Consider the following 19,925-nt stretch of genomic DNA (forward strand, 5'->3'; position numbering starts at 1 on the left):
GCACATAGCGATCTAAAGGGATACCTATGCGCTGACTAAATGAATGGAGAGGAGTGCGGTATACGGTGCGGTATACGGTGTGTGTGTGTGTGTGTGTACATATGTATATCTATATATAGATATATACATAGTCGAGTCACATTATTATGACCACCAGCTAATATCCAGAGTAACCACCGTGTGCAGCACGGACAGCAGTTAGACGGGCGGGGAGTGACTCAATAAGGTGCTGGTCGGTTGTCTCAGGTATCTGGAGCCATGCTGATTGCAGTGCATCCCACATTTGCTGGGGGAGGATCCATAGAGCGAACAAGGCGATCCAGGTGGTCCCACAGATGCTCAATTGGCATCAAGTCTGGTGAATCAGGGGGCAGGGAAGTACTTGGAAGTCTTGGTCATTCTCTTCCAACCACTGTCAGACATTTCTAGCCGAGTGACATGTCGCATTGTCTTGCTGGAAGATTCCATCTGCCCCAGGGAAGACAAACAGCATGTATGAGTGGACGTGATCTGCAACGATGGATTCATACTCAAATCATTCCGAATGCCTTCCGCATGAATGAGTGGGCCCAGAGAATGAAAAAATTCCCCAGAACATAACGCTGCCGCCACCAGCTTGTGTTCTTCCAGCAATGGTTGCAGGGTGTTTGTTCCCTGATGTTTTTTGCCTGACACGCCAACGTCCATCCGTTCGATGAAGCAGAAAATGTAACTTATCGGAGAAGGCAACCCTTTGCCAATCATCGGTGGTCCAATTCCCATACTGCCGTGCACATTTAAACCTTTTTTTATGATGCACCTTTGTTAGCGTAGGAGCAGTGCCATCCATCTGCTTTGGAGCCCCATACGCAGAAGGGTTCGCTGACCTGTTGTTTCAGAAACACGTCTGGTAGCCCCCTGGTGGATTTTCATGGTGAACCGTGCCCCTGTGACTGCAACAGAACTTGCACACACTAAATAATGAAATTGATGGACGTTGACTCATTTGTGCTTTACTAGTTAACAATTACTCTTACACATGGGATTTATAAAGTTCTTGGTGTTCTTTTCTTTAAAAGGCAAGAAGGAATGTCTCAGAAAAAGACATGTACACACTACATGACGTTGAATGAAATAAACACAGGTTGTGATTTTGGAAGCGAGGAATTTGAACTTTTCTCCGACTTGTTTATTTGTATCACTGGAAATCCAGGCATGAACCTAATAAGATCATCATACTTTATTTTCCAGCTACAAAACATAGGTAAGTTAAGAAAAGCAATAGTGAAATGTTGTCTTCAAATCCTGTTTGATCTATCTATATATATATATACAGTGAAGGAAATAAGTATTTGATCCCTTGCTGATTTTGTAAGTTTGCCCACTGTCAAAGACATGAACAGTCTAGAATTTTTAGGCTAGGTTAATTTTACCAGTGAGATTATATAAAAAAAAACACATAAAATCACATATTCAAAATTATATATATTTATTTGCATTGTGCACAGAGAAATAAGTATTTGATCCCTTTGGCAAACAAGACTTAATACTTGGTGGCAAAACCCTTGTTGGCAAGCACAGCAGTCAGACGTTTTTTGTAGTTGATGATGAGGTTTGCACACATGTTAGATGGAATTTTGGCCCACTCCTCTTTGCAGATCATCTGTAAATCATTACGATTTCGAGGCTGTCGCTTGGCAACTTGGATCTTCAGCTCCCTCCATAAGTTTTCGATGGGATTAAGGTCTGGAGACTGGCTAGGCTACTCCATGACCTTAATGTGCTTCTTTTAGAGCCACTCCTTTGTTGCCTTGGCTGTATGTTTCGGGTCATTGTCATGCTGGAAGACCCAGCCACGAGCCATTTTTAATGTCCTGGTGGAGGGAAGGAGGTTATCACTCAGGATTTGACGGTACATGGCTCCATCCATTCTCCCATTGATGCGGTGAAGTAGTCCTGTGCCCTTAGCAGAGAAACACCCCCAAAACATAATGTTTCCACCTCCATGCTTGACAGTGGGGACGGTGTTCTTTGGGTCATAGGCAGCATTTCTCTTCCTCCAAACACGGCGAGTAGAGTTAATGCCAAAGAGCTCAATTTTAGTCTCATCTGACCACAGCACCTTCACCCAATCACTCTCAGAATCATCCATATGTTCATTTGCAAACTTCAGATGGGCCTGTACATGTGCCTTCTTGAGCAGGGGGACCTTGCGGGCACTGCAGGATTTTAATCCATTACGGCGTAATGTGTTACCAATGGTTTTCTTGGTGACTGTGGTCCCAGCTGCCTTGAGATCATTAACAAGTTCCCCCCGTGTAGTTTTTGGCTGAGCTCTCACCTTCCTCAGGATCAAGGATACCCCACGAGGTGAGATTTTGAATGGAGCCCCAGATCGATGTCGATTGACAGTCATTTTGTATGTCTTCCATTTTCTTACTATTGCACCAACAGTTGTCTCCTTCTCACCCAGCGTCTTACTTATGGTTTTGTAGCCCATTCCAGCCTTGTGCAGGTCTATGATCTTGTCCCTGACATCCTTAGAAAGCTCTTTGGTCTTGCCCATGTTGTAGAGGTTAGAGTCAGACTGATTAATTGAGTCTGTGGACAGGAGTCTTCTATACAGGTGACCATTTAAGACAGCTGTCTTTAATGCAGGCACCAAGTTAATTTGGAGCGTGTAACTGGTCTGGAGGAGGCTGAACTCTTAATGGTTGGTAGGGGATCAAATACTTATTTCTCTGTGCAAAATGCAAATAAATATATATAATTTTGACAATGTGATTTTCTTTTTGTTTTTAGTATAATCTCTCTCTCACTGGTAAAATTAACCTAGCCTAAAAATTCTAGACTGTTCATGTCTTTGGCAGTGGGCAAACTTACAAAATCAGCGAGGGATCAAATACTTATTTCCTTCACTGTATATATATATATATATATATATATATATATATATATATATATATATATATAATATTACAATAAAATATACCTTAATAGAGGTTTAAGTTCTGTCTTAATTGTGGAGCATCAGGGATTAGTGAGTTAAAGGAGTTATGTAGGGAATGAAAAGTATTGGCAGTGTACTTACTGTAGTATGTGAGAACACTCACTAATATAAGGTCCGGTCTCCCGTTGCGCTGATTCTGAGATTTTCATAGATTTTTATAGCGCTGCTGGGGGACCGGAAGTCTAGTTGCACGGTCTTCCTTCATGCCGGTCACATGACTCGTCATCATGTGACCGGCCCCACTGTACTCTATGTACAAGCAGCAGCAGTAGTTACTGCTTGTACATAGAATACAGTGGGGCCGGTCACATGATGAAGAGTCGTGTTGTCATGAAGGAAGACTGTGCAACTAGACTTCCGGTCCCCCAGCAGCGCTATAAAAATCTATTAAAATCTCAGAATCAGCGCAACGAGAGACCAGAATTTATATTAGTGCGTGTTCTCACATACTGCACTGAGTACTCTGCTGATACATTTCATTCCCCCCTTTAATTATTCAGTGGGCGTTGCATAAATCCTTTTCAGAAAGCTCCCCCTAGTGGCGGCTGCAGTAAGCAAATTTTATAATTTCGATCTATTGCTGTGAGAAAAGAAACAAAGAATATAGTTACATAGTTAGTACGGCTGAAAAAAGACACATGTCCATCAAGTTCAACCAAGGGAAGGGAAAAGGGAAGGAAAAATTTCTACACATAGGAGCTAATATTTTTTTTTTTTTTTTTTAATATGGAGATTTGAAACAGATAAACATAGCTTATAAAATGATGTGCATATTATCTTGTTTTGCAGCAGCTAGGGCACAACACTGTGTAATACACACTGCATCTGCTGAAAAAACATGTCAGTCAATGAGTGGCGGACACAGGGTAAAGGTTTACTGCAATGCGACAAACTTCTGGTATCACAATATCATTTGCATACAAATAGCTATTACTGATATGTCAATGGAAACATTTCCATAAATACGTTTTGTTTTGAACAGTATAGAATCAGGAGGCATTATAGAATATAGAATCTATGGCAGATTCTAACTTGTGATGTATTTGATAGGTAAACCTGGCATCCCAGAAAATCTAACTGCGAGCATGACCCCATCCGATGACCTTGTCCTGGACTGGAAGGAACCCAAGGGCAAAATTCCTGCACATTGTTTGCAATATGAGATCCAGTTCAAAGACCAAATAAATATATGGCAGGTTTGTATTATATAACTTCTGATAATACACAATCAATGCCAACATCCCTCCTTCCAATTATTATTATGCCATTTATAGTACTGATATGCCCTTGTGACATTGGGTTCCCCCAGGCACTAGAGCTTAGGTGTGAAAGCACCCTCTGCACCCCTATAGTTACATCCCTATGTACATACATTTGCACTTTTTTAGATCTATATAGCTTATTGAATAACATGACATTTAAATGATGCAGCTCTTTTTACAGATCTGAAAATTCAAGTGTGACTGTATGTAACCACTATGTTTATTTATCCCCATCAGTATATTATTATTATTATTATTATTATTATTATTATTATTATTATTATAACACTGGAGAGCTTTTATAGCTATCCCTGTGTCACCAGTTAATTTCGAAAAAAAATCTATTCCAGATTTAGAAAAAAAGGGTCTATTTTTTTCTCCCAGAAACAGTGTCACTCTTGTCCATGGGTTGTGTCTTGTATTGAGACTCAGCCCCAATAATTCACTTCCAACTAGGTATAAGACGCAGTATAAAGCTCATTTAAGACAGCCATAATACTGCAGCATGTCGGTCGTTACATCTGTAATATGGACACTTAATTACAGGTGCAATATGCCGTCTGTGAAAGCCTTTAAGACATAAATAACCATTTTTTTTATTACTTATTCTTGTAGCCAACTTTGTAATCTTTATCCTTCTAGACTGTTGCACAGCAGAGAGAAAACACATATAGTTTTAAGAGATCTACGACATCTAACACTTGTGTACGTGTCCGAGGAAAAGCAAACAAATATTGTTCTGATGATGGATATTGGAGTGAGTGGAGCTCGGAAATGTGTTGGAAAGGTAATATATAAACAGTAAATTAAGGAACGGTACCAATGTTTGTATAATGAAAATAACTTAATGTGCGATTCTCAGTAGTACCAAAGTGGTAGTAATTGGAACCCGATTGATCAGAACTTTCTATGATGGGAAAACCCCTTTAATAAACAGTGGTGCTCATGTATGGATATGTATGGATGTGCCTGGAAACTATTTAAGGGCTTGGAATGCTGTGGTTCCTTTGGTCTGATGATCGGTGGGGTCCTGGGTCTTGTATCCCCACTGATCACACATTGATGGAGTATCTTATAAATATTTATTGCATCACCAAGAATACTAAGGCCTCATGCTCACATCCGCATTGGTTCGTCCGCAAAACCATGGGTCCACCGGACTGCAAAAAAACCTTTGCTGTTCATCCTTGTTTGATCAGGATTCACGTATCCACAACAATTTCACCAGTGGTGTGAACCCGCAAATCTAGACCGTAAAATTACGTCCTAAGTTTTTTTGCGGTCTGGATTCGCGGCCCTAGCACTGATCCATGAAAACCACGGTGGGGTGCATGGGACCATAGAAATTAATGGGTCCGCATTTTATACACAAAAATGCGTATAAATTGCGGCTGCAAATGCACGGTCGTGTGCATGAGGCCTTAGTGAATTTTTTAAATACAACTTGTTTATGTTAATGGATCCTGTCGATTCTGTTGGGATCTGCTGACAATCTAAGAAGTATGAAGGGCCACCCATTGGAAGATGCTGGGGGAAACAAGGATCGAGCATGTTCGATATTAACATGCCCGAGCCCCTGTCAAACGTCTCGTTCATGTTGATGGGGGACTGACAGCTATCTTATGGCCAGTATCCCACCATATAGAAGTAAGAGGAGGCTACTTTGCTGGCTACTTCTAAAAGCTAGATTGGACTGGTACTGTCTCTACAGAATTTGTAATCTTTTAGGCATTTAATATAAAGGTCCAAGAACATGATATACTCCTTGTCATCAAACTTTTAGTAAATTGTCCCATGGTGGGACTTTATGAAAATGTGACAAACCCTGAATAATAAATTTTTTCTCTTTGGATCCCAATAATTTATATATATATTTACCAAACATAAATCTTACTAATAATTTTTTGTTTTTTTTTTTCCTTTCAGAACTCACTACTTATCTTGAACTCAAGTGGTTATACTGTGTTGTAGCTGTGATTATAATATTGACAGGTTTATGCATTGCTACATCTATGTACACAGTTAGAAAGAGAAGGTAAGTTCATAAACATCCACTTTATTTCTCTAAGTTTTTATTCTAATCAACCAGATATCGTCTAAATGTATTGTGTTGCTATTTATTTAACATTAGTAAATACCAGTTAGTATATAATCCTGGCTACATTCATAAAGTCTTGTACTGTACATACAGATGTAGCGCTCTTTATCTGGACTTTTAACGCATTAAATACACAGTGGCACGAAACTTTAACTTGACTTTTTCAATGGTTTTTATTGGCTTAAAGGGGTTGTCCACGACCGGACAACTGATGACCTATCTCCTGGATAGGTAAACAGTACATGATCTGTGGGGTCCAAAACCCAGAACCCGCTCCGGCTGCTTCCGTCCACTGGACGTCCATGCTGGAAGCAGTTGGCTCCGGTCATGGAATAGCGGCCGTACTGCATCTCTGCTCCTATTCAAGTCAGAGCTGCAATAACATCCGGTGCGCACAGGCAACCGGAGCCGCTGATCAGTCCAGTTGTCAGACCTGCACCGATGATATACTGATGACCTATCCGGTGGATAGGTTGTCATTTGTCCGGTAGTGGACAACCCCTTCAAGTGACAAGCTATCGCACTGCAGAAAGCTATCGGAGTCAAGATAAGGATTGCTAGATCTGTACTTCAAATGTATCCATAGGGCATCATGCACCAGGTGTATGCTAGAAGGTATGCATACTTTTTTTTTTTTGGTATGGAATAGCATAGTAGACTACACTATTTCATACAAAGGTAAAAAAAAAAACATGTATACTCACTGCCTATACAGTGGAATATGTCGCATTCCCGAAATTGAAGGTATAACTTTGGAGGGTCTCCTGACATTTAAGCCGAACCTAGGGCAAAAACGAGGTGTGAACACAGCCTGAGAAATGTTTTTCCCATGTGTAGACATTTTATCTCTCCTTTACTCTTTTCATATTTGGGAATTTTACTTATGCAGAGATACTGTTATATCTGCAATCATCCTCTAAACCAGAATATGTACCAAAGCGTATTATGTCTGCCATGTTTTATTATATAAAAGAATAATAAAGGCTCTGTTCTCACTAACATCATGACTTCTGTTCATAATGGAGCTGTAACAGAATTATTTTCAAACAGAACCCAATGAATCTTGACGGACCTCATTAATTTATAGTCAGGTTTCCATCTTTCTATCTTTGATGGCAGGAATATCACTACAGACTGTGCTATTCTTGAAGTCAAGCTACTAGAGACTTAAAAATGGTTGTAGGCATAGAACCTAAGCATCAGATCAATGGCAACCTGGAAACTGCCAACAACCTGGTGCTTTCCTCACAACTTTCAGCGAAGAGGTGGCTTCCCATTAAATAAATGGTAGTGGAAGTAACCATTGAGTGCTCTCACTCATCGAATATCCATAACTTCCATTTAATTCCATTGAGAGTGACCGTGCATGTGTTTCCAGTTGCCACCTCATCATTAAAACCAGTGGCTTGGTTAGATCATTCTTGAGATGTGTGGGTGTTACAGCTGCTAGATCCAACTAATCCGACCTACTGTGCCCATAGGTAAACCCATCTCTGCTCATAAATAAAGTTCCTCTAAGTGGCATATCATGGGGTTAGACATGGTATTGCAAAAAGTATGTTAACAATCGTGTTTAAACATTAAATGCTATGTAACACAATTTTACTATTTATATATATATATATATATATATATATATATGTCTATATATATATATATATATATATATATATATATATATAGACATATATAAAACATGGACATAAAAATAGAGTAACTTTGTAAATTTGTTGTAGAATCTTGCAATGGTTCCAGCATCCAGCATTATAATTCAGAGCTGCAATCACAATTCTGCTGGTTGTCTTTGGAAACAGTAACTGAGCTTTAGATTATTGCATAGCGCCTGGCAAAAATTTATGTAAATCACCAATTGTGAAGACAATAAAACAGCAGGGAATATCAGACATGTTTAGTCTGCAGAACTGTAGCTCTGGATTATAATATAAAATCTAACGCTGGATCAGTACAATATAAGCAGCGTGTGCACAGTTACTTTACCTTTGTATGTAGACCAGTTGTACATGGAAAGTGTAAATGGGGTTTAGAGGCAAACATACAATTCATTTACACAGGGATACATTATATGTATGTGATAAAGGTGTCAAATGGCAGTTTTGCTAGACTGTGCATAAACACCACAATTGAAACTTTTTGCTGTTTTTGAAATATATATATTTTTTCCTTTCAGACAATGGTCAAAGAAATTACAATGCAAGGCAAAGGAGCTCGTATATGAAATTGATCCCGGACATAACATTAAATGCTGATTTTAATAAACCTGCATTTCTGCTACACAACATGTATATAGTACAACTGATCAAGACCATATTAAAGAATCCAGAAGTGGAGTCAATAATACAGGGAATGCGAAAAGAAGTCTAAAAATCTTGATCCAAGATTGTGTCAACAACCATTGGACTGTCTATCAGTTCTCTCTACTTCATCTTCTCAATAACTACTTCAATCTGTGGAAGGCTGAATCTATAAATATTCTAGATATTTAAGAATTACTAATACACAGTTTAGAAAACAAGTGGTCACAACTAATAAATAATGTAACAGTCAGTCAGTATTTCACTCTCGACCAGAGAGGAAGCCTCTCTTACAGAGTGTTTCTCCGCTCTGGCTCATAGAGGATAGTCCTGAGGGTTGGACCTCCCCCCACATTGTGACATTCATATGTCCTTATAGAGCATATAGACAGGGGTTGTCTTTATGAGATAACCCCTTCATTTTCTAAACTGCACTGATAAAATATATAATGTGAATTGGGGTCTATAAGCGTTAAGGCCACTTTTTCACTAAGACAATAATATGTGAGTAGCACATAGTACTGGTCAGGCTTAATGATAGTAATATAAACATTGAGATTTTGTATCTAAGTAAAATATTGTATTGCTTTTAATTTTGTATAATTTTTTTTTGTATTTTTAAATAAAAAAAATGTTGCAACCAAACTCTTGCTAACTATGTTGCCACTTTTCTTGCAGAGATTATGAATTATCTTTGTGTGTTGTGATATCGTAATACTATATGTATGTCGCTACTATGAAGCAAGATTCTGCTTAAACTTCCATTTGGTTCTTTTTTTCCGTCAGGTATCCATTGCTCTTCGATGACCAGAATGGCATGCTCTAGTGCTGATGGACCCATTATTAGTCTAATATTATAATAATGAATTTAATTGTAGGATGTAGCAAGGTCATATAATAGATGCATTCATTTCATGCTTTTATATTTAGTTTATACTAAAGATTAAAACAAATCCCTGAGCATAAGGGTATGTGCACACACACTAATTACGTCCGTAATTGACGGATGTATTTCGGCCGCAAGTCCCGGACCGAACACAGTGCAGGGAGCCGGGCTCCTAGCATCATACTTATGTACGATGCTAGGAGTCCCTGCCTCGCTGCAGGACAACTGTCCCGTACTGTAATCATGTTTTCAGTACGAGACAGTTGTCTTGCAGCGAGGCAGGGACTCCTAGCATCGTACATAAGTATGATGCTAGGAGCCCGGCTCCCTGCACTGTGTTCGGTCCGGGACTTGCGGCCGAAATACGTCCGTCAATTACGGACGTAATTAGTGTGTGTGCACATACCCTAAGAAAGAATCCCAAGAATTACTTAGGTCTTCTGGTTCTCATGCTAATGTCTCCCTTTTACGAATACAAACCGTACAGGTATGTACTGAATGAATGGCTACAGCATGCCCAAGGACGGATACAAAAGGGCTTGTGCCTATAGGCAACTTTGCAAGAAGGACATCTGCTCCTCGAAGTCGGGTGTGAACTGTAGTTCATGCAGTGGTAGATGGTGCAGTAATCTCCATTGAATGCTCACTTGCATGCATTGCAGCTCTATGCGCAAACAATAGGAGAATATTTATTTATTCTGAACCCTGATAATGGAATTGATTGAAAATTATATAAAAAAAAAAATCATTAACTGATTAGGACTTCTGGGAGCCTTCGATTGAGTGCAACTGCAATGGGCATTACAAGCTCAGTTTTTCCTCTTTGGACCTATACACCTTTAAATGCAACAGGCCTGACATTGGAAATTATTGAAATTCCTCAAGAATATTTGAAATCAAATCAAAGATTTTTTTTTGTGCAACTAACTAGGTCTCTTTATTGTTTCTAGACTCCAAGAACTCCATTCTTGGCTATAACCTGTTCCTGTTTCCCTGGAATATAGATTCGAGACTTCACCAAATATTTTTATTCCTATAGAAAATTAATTTTTAGTGTATAAAACACAGTAGGAAAATAAGGCTGTGTTTACATGTGCATCAAAGGCTCCGTTGCAATTTCCTTCAGACTTGATTAAAAGAACAGCGATGTACACCGCGATATTCTTCCTGTCAAAACAACGGATATCATGATCGAACCTGACAGATCCTATTGTAAATCAATGGGGTTCAGCAGGCATCGGTGGTATACTATTATATATCTACACAGCTTGAGAAATGCCCCATGAGTATGGGATGAAATGTTGCACATATGGGTGAATAAAGAATCCAACTTTTTTTTACTGAAGTTTAAAGTGTTTCCTATGTTTTCATCATTTGTACTTGTTGTATTTGCAATTGAATAAGATACGGTGCTGCTTTCTTTTCATTCTTTAAAAAAAATATATATATGCATAAATATAAATATATATATATATATATGTAAGTATGAAATATATATACTTTTATAGTACACAGGATATATATATATATATATATATATATACAAACACACACACACAGCATCAACATAATTGATGTCATTCTTGTCACAAGTGGTAATGGTTCTAATGATGTCACATATGACGGGAAGAGATAAAAGTCCAGCCACGCAAAGTTCCGTTGAGGGTGTATGTAGGAGTTTACAGAGCGAGGATTGTTCGGTGTGATTGATTTAGCTATGGCTAAGAGAAAGCGCTGCAAGCGCATAATAGTCATGTCCGACTCAGAGGACAGCAGTGATGATGACAACTTACATCAGGTGAGCGTCACTTTTCTGAAATGTTGGGAAAAAACACATATATTAAAAATGCATGCGTATTTTTACACAGCGCTTTAACTGTAATCCAGGTTTTCAATTTACTGGTCATAAACGTACAAATGTAAACCCGGCCTAATCCATTCTTTGTTAGTAATGATGCTACTTTTACAGTAAAGTTCTTTCGTAACTATTATTAAGGAGACCCCAACCCTATACCCTATACTACAAATATATAATACAATTTAAATCAACAAAATTTAGACTGATTTCTTAGATTTCATTTTGAGCCTTTTATTATTTCTTTCTTCCAGTCTCATCCAAGGAAGAAGCCAATTCCAAAATTTCCAGGCCTGGAAGAGGAATGTGGTTTCAATACTCAGATATCACTCGATGAACGAGGTACTGTGCTCCAATTCAGGAAAGGTTCTGATATAGTGACACCTCTCTATATAGTAACTTGGATAACTGCAAATGTAAAATACTGTATACAAGGGTTTTGTTGATGGGGGTGTACGGATGCCCTATATGTAAAAATGGTAAAGATATTCCGAGGAGAAACACGTCTGAATATTGTGAATGATTATGTCATGATCTGTGGGTATGTGGACTCACTGGGCCGTACCGCCGTAGCGGGATAGCAGCTGGCTAAACAGTGTACCAAGTAAAGTCTACAGCAAGGGTACCTTTGGTAGTACTGACATGGGAAAACACAACAACACTCAGGCAATTAGTGAAGGGGCAGGGCCTTTCTTATAGTCCAGGGTGATTAGACAATTCTAAACATTTGTGCGCGCTGGCCCTTTAAGGCCGGGACTGAGCTCGCGTGGGCACCCTAGTGGTCACTGCAGGCCAGGACGGCCACATGTGCTGGCATCTCCGGGAAGGAAGGTGTTGGCAGGATGAGAGGAGTCACCAGTCTGCGGCCGCGGACGTTACAGATTAGATTAAAAACGTCATCAATACTGTCTAACAGAAAAACTGCCCTTGTTGCCCATAGCAACCAATCAGAGCTCAACTTCTATTTTAACTACTTTGGATAAATGAAAGCTACACTGTGATTGGTTGCTATGGGTAACAAGGTTAGATGTTGTGTTAGACAGCTTTGATAAATGAAGCCCAATATGGGGATGTAGTATATCAACAAAATACTTGGTCACTTTCAATGTATTGTGTCGTTTTTGGTTTACAGATTCAGCAAATCTTAAATTGTCATTTCACGCATCAAATACCAGTGAAATAAATAGTATGGGATGCGCTAGGCCCAATTCGCATGATGTTTATTTGCTTATTTTTCACGTATACGCCAGGATAAGGTACCAACATATACGTTAGACTTAGGCTGTGACACAGTTCTAACAGTGAGGTCCGTCACCCATAGGCTATAATAGTATTCATTTAACGGATACGTCATGAAAAGGGGTCATAAGACTTCACGACACATACTGATATTACTCTATGGGTGATGGAGGCCACTGTTAGGCGTCTCTCACACAGGAATTCGCCACTAGAGATGAGTGTATCGATTCTACACAAATTGAATTCGGTATGAATTTCCAAAAAGTTTCAGATTCAGCAAATGGCAAAACTTTTGAGGTTCATAGCGCACAAATCGCAGCAAAATGGCGGCCACCTGCGAGCACCGTCCACCATTTTACTGGTTCAAAAATGGATCACATGCTCTCGAGCGGACTTTCCTATAAAGCCTTGCAGGCAGCCTTTGCAGAATGCACTACGGTTATCCTATCCCTCTAACACAGCCAATCATGAGGGGTATAATAGGTGGATGACATTACTAATGCTAGCTTGGCATTAAAAAGCTTAAAAGTGGATACAGTCATAAAAGATATCAGAGATTTAGACACGAGTTTTAAGGGCTATAGGGGAACTTTTAATAGCAGAAAATTTATTTGGACAAAATCAAATCAGACGGCCGAATCAACCGAATTTCACCCTAAACCAATTTTGTTCAAATTTGCCGATCTCTATCCAACACCACTAGACTATTATGTCATCCATTTAACGTATATGTATGAAAAGCTGTTGAAAAGTTCATGATGTACACGCTAAACGGATGCCTGTGATGTATACCATACTGTAGAATATGTCACCCATGGGCTACCATGTTAAAAAATCGTATATCGGGCGGTAAACATTGATTTGTAAGATCCTGCAGGATGGAATAACAGTCTTCTACTCTATTCAATACCTGAAAAAATAGGCATAGGAACGTACAGTATATCAGCCTAATAGAGACCATAAGGACACTCTGTTCGTCTAATGAAGCCCTATGGACACATTTAGCGTATACGCGGAAAGCTTTGGTGTGATGTGATCTGAGCCTTAATAAGTAAATGGTCAGACCAGAAATTGCAACATATAGTGGGAATTACTAAACAAGACTGATCGGGAGAGCGAGGATCACGTCTCAGTTTAATGTCTGAGAACGTGAGATGTCTCACCCATCATGCATGGGTCACTGGGTTATTTCACTATATATGACCCGCTAATAAATGATCAGATTCCGCTGTTGGATTGTCATGTATACAGTATGTGCGTGGCCAGGTTTGCTAACACATTAATTATCACCTTGTTTAACAGATCTGAGTGCGCTAATCCCAACAGCGATAATTGATTTGGACAATGAAATCGACAGGTATGTTAAATATATATTATCTCCGGTGTTAAACAAATCCAGGAGCCAAGAAGCTGAGGTCCCATTGGGGTCTTATTTCAACAGAAGGCAATGAGTTTACATCATCTAGACTCTTAAAGGATCCTGATGGTTCCTCAGCTCTGTATTATGTGTCTGCATTGATCTACTGGTTTCTTCTTTTATTATATTTATATGCAAGAATTTTAAGGCCCAAATATTTATATTTCAATGTTGTTTTCACAGTTTCAATGATTTCATTGTAATATCCGATGATGACAATGATACTAGAGCTGGAGAAACCTCCACACGTAAAAGTAAGTTATAATGAGCTGCTTTCTAGTTACAATCCAGGTTTATGTTATTGGACACAGAACATTGCTCAGTCCCCTGTACTGTTATCTGTTATTTATAGGGATCAGGACTGACACAGGGTCTCGAGAAACCTCAATGCAACTGGAATCTCCAATGGTCATCAGTGACAGCGATGAAGATCAATACAACATTACACCAGGCACTGCTGTCACAGGTCAATTTTTAACTATACAGCATTTACTATGTGAATATGATGCATATTACATTTTAAAGATCTCTTGACGAGTCAGAAGACGCATTTGGATTTATTGATAGCATATTCTGCTGTCAACAGATTTCTCCTTGTCCTATAAGTAAACAAACTAGATTTTAGCCCATTGACAGTTCAGAGCATCTTCACAATCAACATTTGCAGTGGTATTCCCCATTGACTTCAATAATAAAAACCACATGTAAAAAAATTTAGTTATCGATTTTATATCTGGTATTTCAACATTTTCTATCAAAGCAGATCTAGGAACATTTTATAAAACTTTGTCTTTAAAACATGCAGCAAAACTAGTAAAACGACATGTATTTATTAGGCAGTATGGCTGCATCTAGAAGCCCGTAATACAGCTTTGTGTAGGAGCCTAAATACGGAATAGGATCCCATCATGTATATTCAGAAAATACTTTTGCCATAAATAGCTTTGGGGAAGGCGATTCTTATTACACATGGTGGGATTCCGATCCCATGCATATCACCCAATTTACAACTGAATTACAGCCTTCTGAACGTGGCCTTATACCGTAGTTATAGCTCTGGTTTTACCAATATGGTAGTGGTGTGGCCTCCTGGGTGCACATCGAGCCTTATAGTAATGATCTTATCAAAATTAACCCACATTTTTAACCTAATTTTATTGCTTTATATTTTTTCATAAATACAGAACCAACTGACTGTATGGAGAGATCTACTGCAGAGGAAAGGTGAGTTATGTCCACCACATTATGTTCTTGATACCCAACACAGCTTGTTAGAAAGACCAGGGTTCCTCTTTGCTTCTTGCTGGAGACGGATGGGATGGAAATTCCAATTTAAATTTAGGATAAAGGGATTATGAACAGAATAGATGTTTGTGTGTTCGGAGACTATACCCAAAGCTTGATCATTTATATTCTCTCTGTATTTTTACCAGGAGACCTCAGTGTAACATACATGGCTGTTTCCTAGAAGAAATAACATCGCCCACATCCATTTACCGGACTTATTTCCAGGAGACAAAGGAAGACCTGACAGCACGGCTATATGAACTATACAACGGTACCGTGTTTAAGAACAAGGTATGTTTTTTGAATCAAATAATTTTTTATTAACATTTTCCCATTTTACATACATGAAAACAACAACCTCCCCCTCCCAAGAAGAAGGTATCTTATTATCAATCCCAGGGGTTTATAATCAAGATTTTGAGGTTGAAAATGATTTCTGATTGTATTACATTTTGTATTTTTCCTGTTTTTTAGCTTCCCGAGACTTTGCGTATTACCTGGAACAAAAGGCTAAGATCAACATCTGGCCAATGTATTAGCGGGATGGATGGCATGGACAGAATTTCCACCATTGAATTATCGGATAAAGTCTGTGATTCCGTAGGTAAGTCTCTAATCACATCCATTTTACAGCTTTGTAAAAGAGCCTTAACGTATGTTAGGAAGCTTCTTTACAATTGTCCGTCCTCAATAGAAATAACAGTTTGGTACTTGTGATGTATGTGTCTTTATTATACAATGTAAATATAATTTCCCTTTGTCTTTAGAGCGACTTCGAGACACCTTGATACATGAAATGTGTCATGCAGCCTGCTGGCTGATAGATGGAGCTCTAAATGCTGGACATGGTCCATTATGGACGGCTCATGCTGAAAACGTTGCACGTGTGCACCCAGAATTACCGGCAGTGACCCGCTGTCACACATATGACATAAACTACAAATACACCTATGAATGTGTCCGGTGTCAACACAGGTAAGGTGATATTTTATTTTAGTGCACATACAAAGGCTCATGGGTTTATAAAGAACACCATAACTATGGAATGATTGATGGCAAATTCATGGTATTTTGGTTTTGTATTTTTGGCCTTTTGCTACATTGATCATGGGAAATCTATTTGTATACTACTGCTCAGGGCTGGACTGACACAGTATTGGGCTCCTGGGCCTGGACTCTTAAGTTATGTGCAGTGACAATAAGTCATAAATGTCAATAGCTAGTCTACCACTGATTCCTTTAATTTGCATGGAGAAGAAGTATGACCTCTGGACAACTATTATCTGCTATGCCCTTATGGCCTCGGCACTACATGGTTCTAAGAAAACTGAGTAAACTGCCCTTATCTTACTTTCTACATAGTGTAGTCAAAGGAAAAATGCAGCAAACACCAGTAATGCTGCTTACATTTTGTTACCCAGAGATATTACATGAAATGAAAAATGTCCTATTGTTGTGTACATCAATGCTCATCATTTAAGTATTATTATTTTTTGCCAATTCCTTTCTGATAACCAATATTATTACTTCTCCATAGCGTTGGACGTTTTGCAGCTCTTAATGCAAAGAAAGCCTTTTGCCGTGTCTGTGAAAGTGGACTGTTAATACTCAAAACCACCGAACATGACAACTATCCATCTACTAGTCATGTCAGTCCATTCACAAAGAATTATAGGGAGAGCCATGGTCCAGCAAGGAAAGCAGCCTATGGAAACAGCCATCCAAGAGTCAGTCCTGGATTTCCCATCAAAAGAAAATTTTCTGACTAATTCAGTTTTCTTTGTGAGTATATGTCTTAATTACCATTCAATATGATAGCAGAAACACCAGTCAGATAGCAACATCAACCACCATCTTGAGGTCCATGTTTATCTCCATAGGGCTCAGTATCTTCTGCAGCAATTTACACCATAAAAGCGAATCTCTGGTGCCTGGTCTTCAGTGACTGCACTGTATATTTACATCCAGCATGCCAATGGACCTGTCATGCATATGTAGAGCTCTTTATATGTCTACGTTTTTCTCGATGACTGACTACTGCCCATTTACCCATGGTCCCTGAGATTTGCTCTTTCTGATAAAATTGCTGTAGAACTAGAATATTATATATCGGTCAACAGGAAACATGTCTGCTTTATCACAATAGCTCAAGAATCTAAAATTCTGATTAAATCTGAAGTCTGTAGCAAAAAATAAAAACATAAGTACTGAAAAGAAAAGTTATGATATTCATAGTCTTTTATGTGGTCACATACTCCCAGAGGCAGACATAAAGTACCATATGCCCAATAGGTCAGGAGGGCCAATACCATCAATAGAGAACAAAACATATACCAAAGAAATTGACACACTAGGATTGGTGGGATATGCTAAACAGTCATGAGGGACGAGATCTACGATGACCACCTTAATCTTAACAAATTATCTCTTAGGAAATATAGGGCCCACATACTGTTCTTACACAGGGGCCATCTTCTGGATGTGTGCTTTTACTTATTATCATATACATATGTATGATGTTTAATGTGAAACATATAAACTATATATTAATTTTTAACTATTGTACATACAATTGTTTTTTATCCTCATCTTTGCACAGAATACCAACAATGAGGCACCTTTTCTCCTGAACTAAAGATCCTGCTCCTGCCCTGCTTGCTTTCTGAAGGCTGTGGATTTGGGGACTTGGCATCTCCGAAACATCGCAGACTACATGCCTTTATCAACAATTATGCCTGAAACAACTGAAAATGTACTATCTACATGAAAACGTGTTATCTGCGCCAAAGTCCCCATCAAGTCAGAAAAAGCAAATGTAAATACCAGCAATGGGCCTACAGCAGTAGATGAAGGAGACTGTGCCTAAAAGAAGAAAACACAAAAAAACAAAAACTAAAAAACTGAAAAAAAAAACAAAAAAAAACTAACCCACCGTCTCCAATTTAGAAGCGCCTCTTCTTGTAGAATTAAAGATCCTGCTTAGGCCCTGCATGCTTTTCTGAATGCTGTGGATTTGGGGGACTTGGCTTCTGAAAATATCGCAGATTATATGGCTTTATCATCAAGTCTGCCTGTTGCTAATGAAAAGAAAAATATCTACATGGACAGTTGTTATCTGCGCCAAAGTCCCCATCAATTCAGAAAAAGGAATGTAAATACCAGCTATGGGCCTACTGCAGTAGAGGAAAAAGTGTGTACCCTGGAGATAAACAAAAAAATCAAGACTTTAATAAAACCTTCTCCAACAAGAATGCGCCTCGTCTACTAGAACTGAAGATTTTGCTTCGGCCCTGCATCATTTTCTAAAGGCTTTGGATTTGGGGGACTTGGCTTCTGCAAACATCGCAGACTACATGGCTTTATCACCATTTATGTAATCTCAGCCAAAGTCCCCATGAGGCCAGGAAAAAGCAAATGTAGATACCAGCTATGGGCCTCGTGCAGTAGACGGAGAAGAGTGTGCCTAGGTGAAGAAAACACAAAAAAAACAGGAAAAAAAAAACGTTGACATCAAGAATTTTGCCTCTTCTTCTAGGACTAAACATCATGCTCTGGTGCTGGATACTTTTCTGGAAGTTGTGGATTTGGGGGAAGGCTTCTGCAAACATCGCAGTTTACATGGCTTTATTATCGACTATGCCTGAAACAACAGAACAAAGATCTATATAGACTGTTATTATCTTCCCCATCCCTTATCACATCAGGAAAAGCAAACATAAATACCAGCTATGAGCCTGTAGAAGTAAGGAAAGAAGAGTGTGGTCAAAACCCTTACCCCACTCCTCTCCATAAATAACAATAAAAAAAAAACAACACAAAATTTACAGTGATTCTGAATCTTTTTCTAGGACACCGACTTTCTTCCCTTCAGAAATCATGGAGTCTGAAGAACTATTTTATGGAAAGTAACTAAGAGACATACTTTTGTTTTTTAATAGAGTTTCCATTTTTTGGTTTTTATAGGGTCACTTTCAAATATTCCAAATATATTTAGAAAATTATCCAGTTTAGGAGTACTGAAATGTACAGTATATCATGATGTACTTAGATGTGTATTATTTGTTTACTGGTAATAGTAGAAAAGTTTAAACTTTAAGTACATCGCTCTATTTTATTTGATATACTTGCTCACACAAAGAAATCTTAAATTACTCTGGCAACGCAATGAAATCTTATGCCTAAAGGGAAACTGTCAGTAGGTTTGGAGCCATTAAACCACCAGCATGCTGTTATGTATTTGGGGTTTAGTGTTCCAAGCATCCTCAGGTCCTGGGCAGTGAATATCATGACTCGTACCAGAACTAACTCTGCACGCTACTATACACACAGGTCAAATTTAGACTTATTCCTGGCTATTTTGGTTTGACACATATCCTGTGTGTTGTTCTCTAGCTAATACTTAAAGAGGCTCTGTCACCAGATTTTGCAGCCCCTATCTCCTATTGCAGCAGATCGGCGCTGCAATGTAGATAAGAGTAACGTTTTTATTTTTAAAAAACGAGCATTTTTGGCCAAGTTATGACCATTTTTTGTATTTATGCAAATGAGGCTTGCAAAAGTCCAAGTGGGCGTGTTTAAAG

General features: G+C 38.7%; 2 protein-coding genes across 2 annotated transcripts in view; both read left to right on the plus strand.

The window, feature by feature from the left end:
* IL13RA2 (interleukin 13 receptor subunit alpha 2) overlaps window positions 1-9,306 on the plus strand; it is a 43,664-nt gene extending 34,358 nt beyond the window's left edge. The window contains exons 6-10 of the mRNA XM_075834398.1: window positions 1,059-1,243; window positions 4,040-4,185; window positions 4,894-5,038; window positions 6,178-6,286; window positions 8,538-9,306. Coding sequence (XP_075690513.1) covers window positions 1,059-1,243; window positions 4,040-4,185; window positions 4,894-5,038; window positions 6,178-6,286; window positions 8,538-8,616 — 664 coding nt within the window. The 3' untranslated portion in view covers window positions 8,617-9,306. The remainder of the gene's footprint in view (window positions 1-1,058; window positions 1,244-4,039; window positions 4,186-4,893; window positions 5,039-6,177; window positions 6,287-8,537) is intronic.
* Window positions 9,307-11,224: 1,918 nt separating this feature from the next.
* On the plus strand, window positions 11,225-19,102 carry LOC142658784 (germ cell nuclear acidic protein-like). Its single transcript, XM_075834399.1, has 11 exons — window positions 11,225-11,345; window positions 11,657-11,744; window positions 13,944-13,998; window positions 14,242-14,312; window positions 14,411-14,524; window positions 15,243-15,282; window positions 15,492-15,636; window positions 15,820-15,949; window positions 16,113-16,320; window positions 16,883-17,127; window positions 17,945-19,102. Exons 1-10 carry the CDS (start codon window positions 11,265-11,267, stop codon window positions 17,112-17,114), a joined length of 1,164 nt encoding a protein of 387 aa, XP_075690514.1. The 5' UTR covers window positions 11,225-11,264; the 3' UTR covers window positions 17,115-17,127; window positions 17,945-19,102.
* Window positions 19,103-19,925: the final 823 nt, after the last annotated feature.

This window comes from Rhinoderma darwinii, chromosome 8, assembly GCF_050947455.1.
Source record: "Rhinoderma darwinii isolate aRhiDar2 chromosome 8, aRhiDar2.hap1, whole genome shotgun sequence".
NCBI classification, from domain to species: Eukaryota; Metazoa; Chordata; class Amphibia; order Anura; family Rhinodermatidae; genus Rhinoderma; species Rhinoderma darwinii.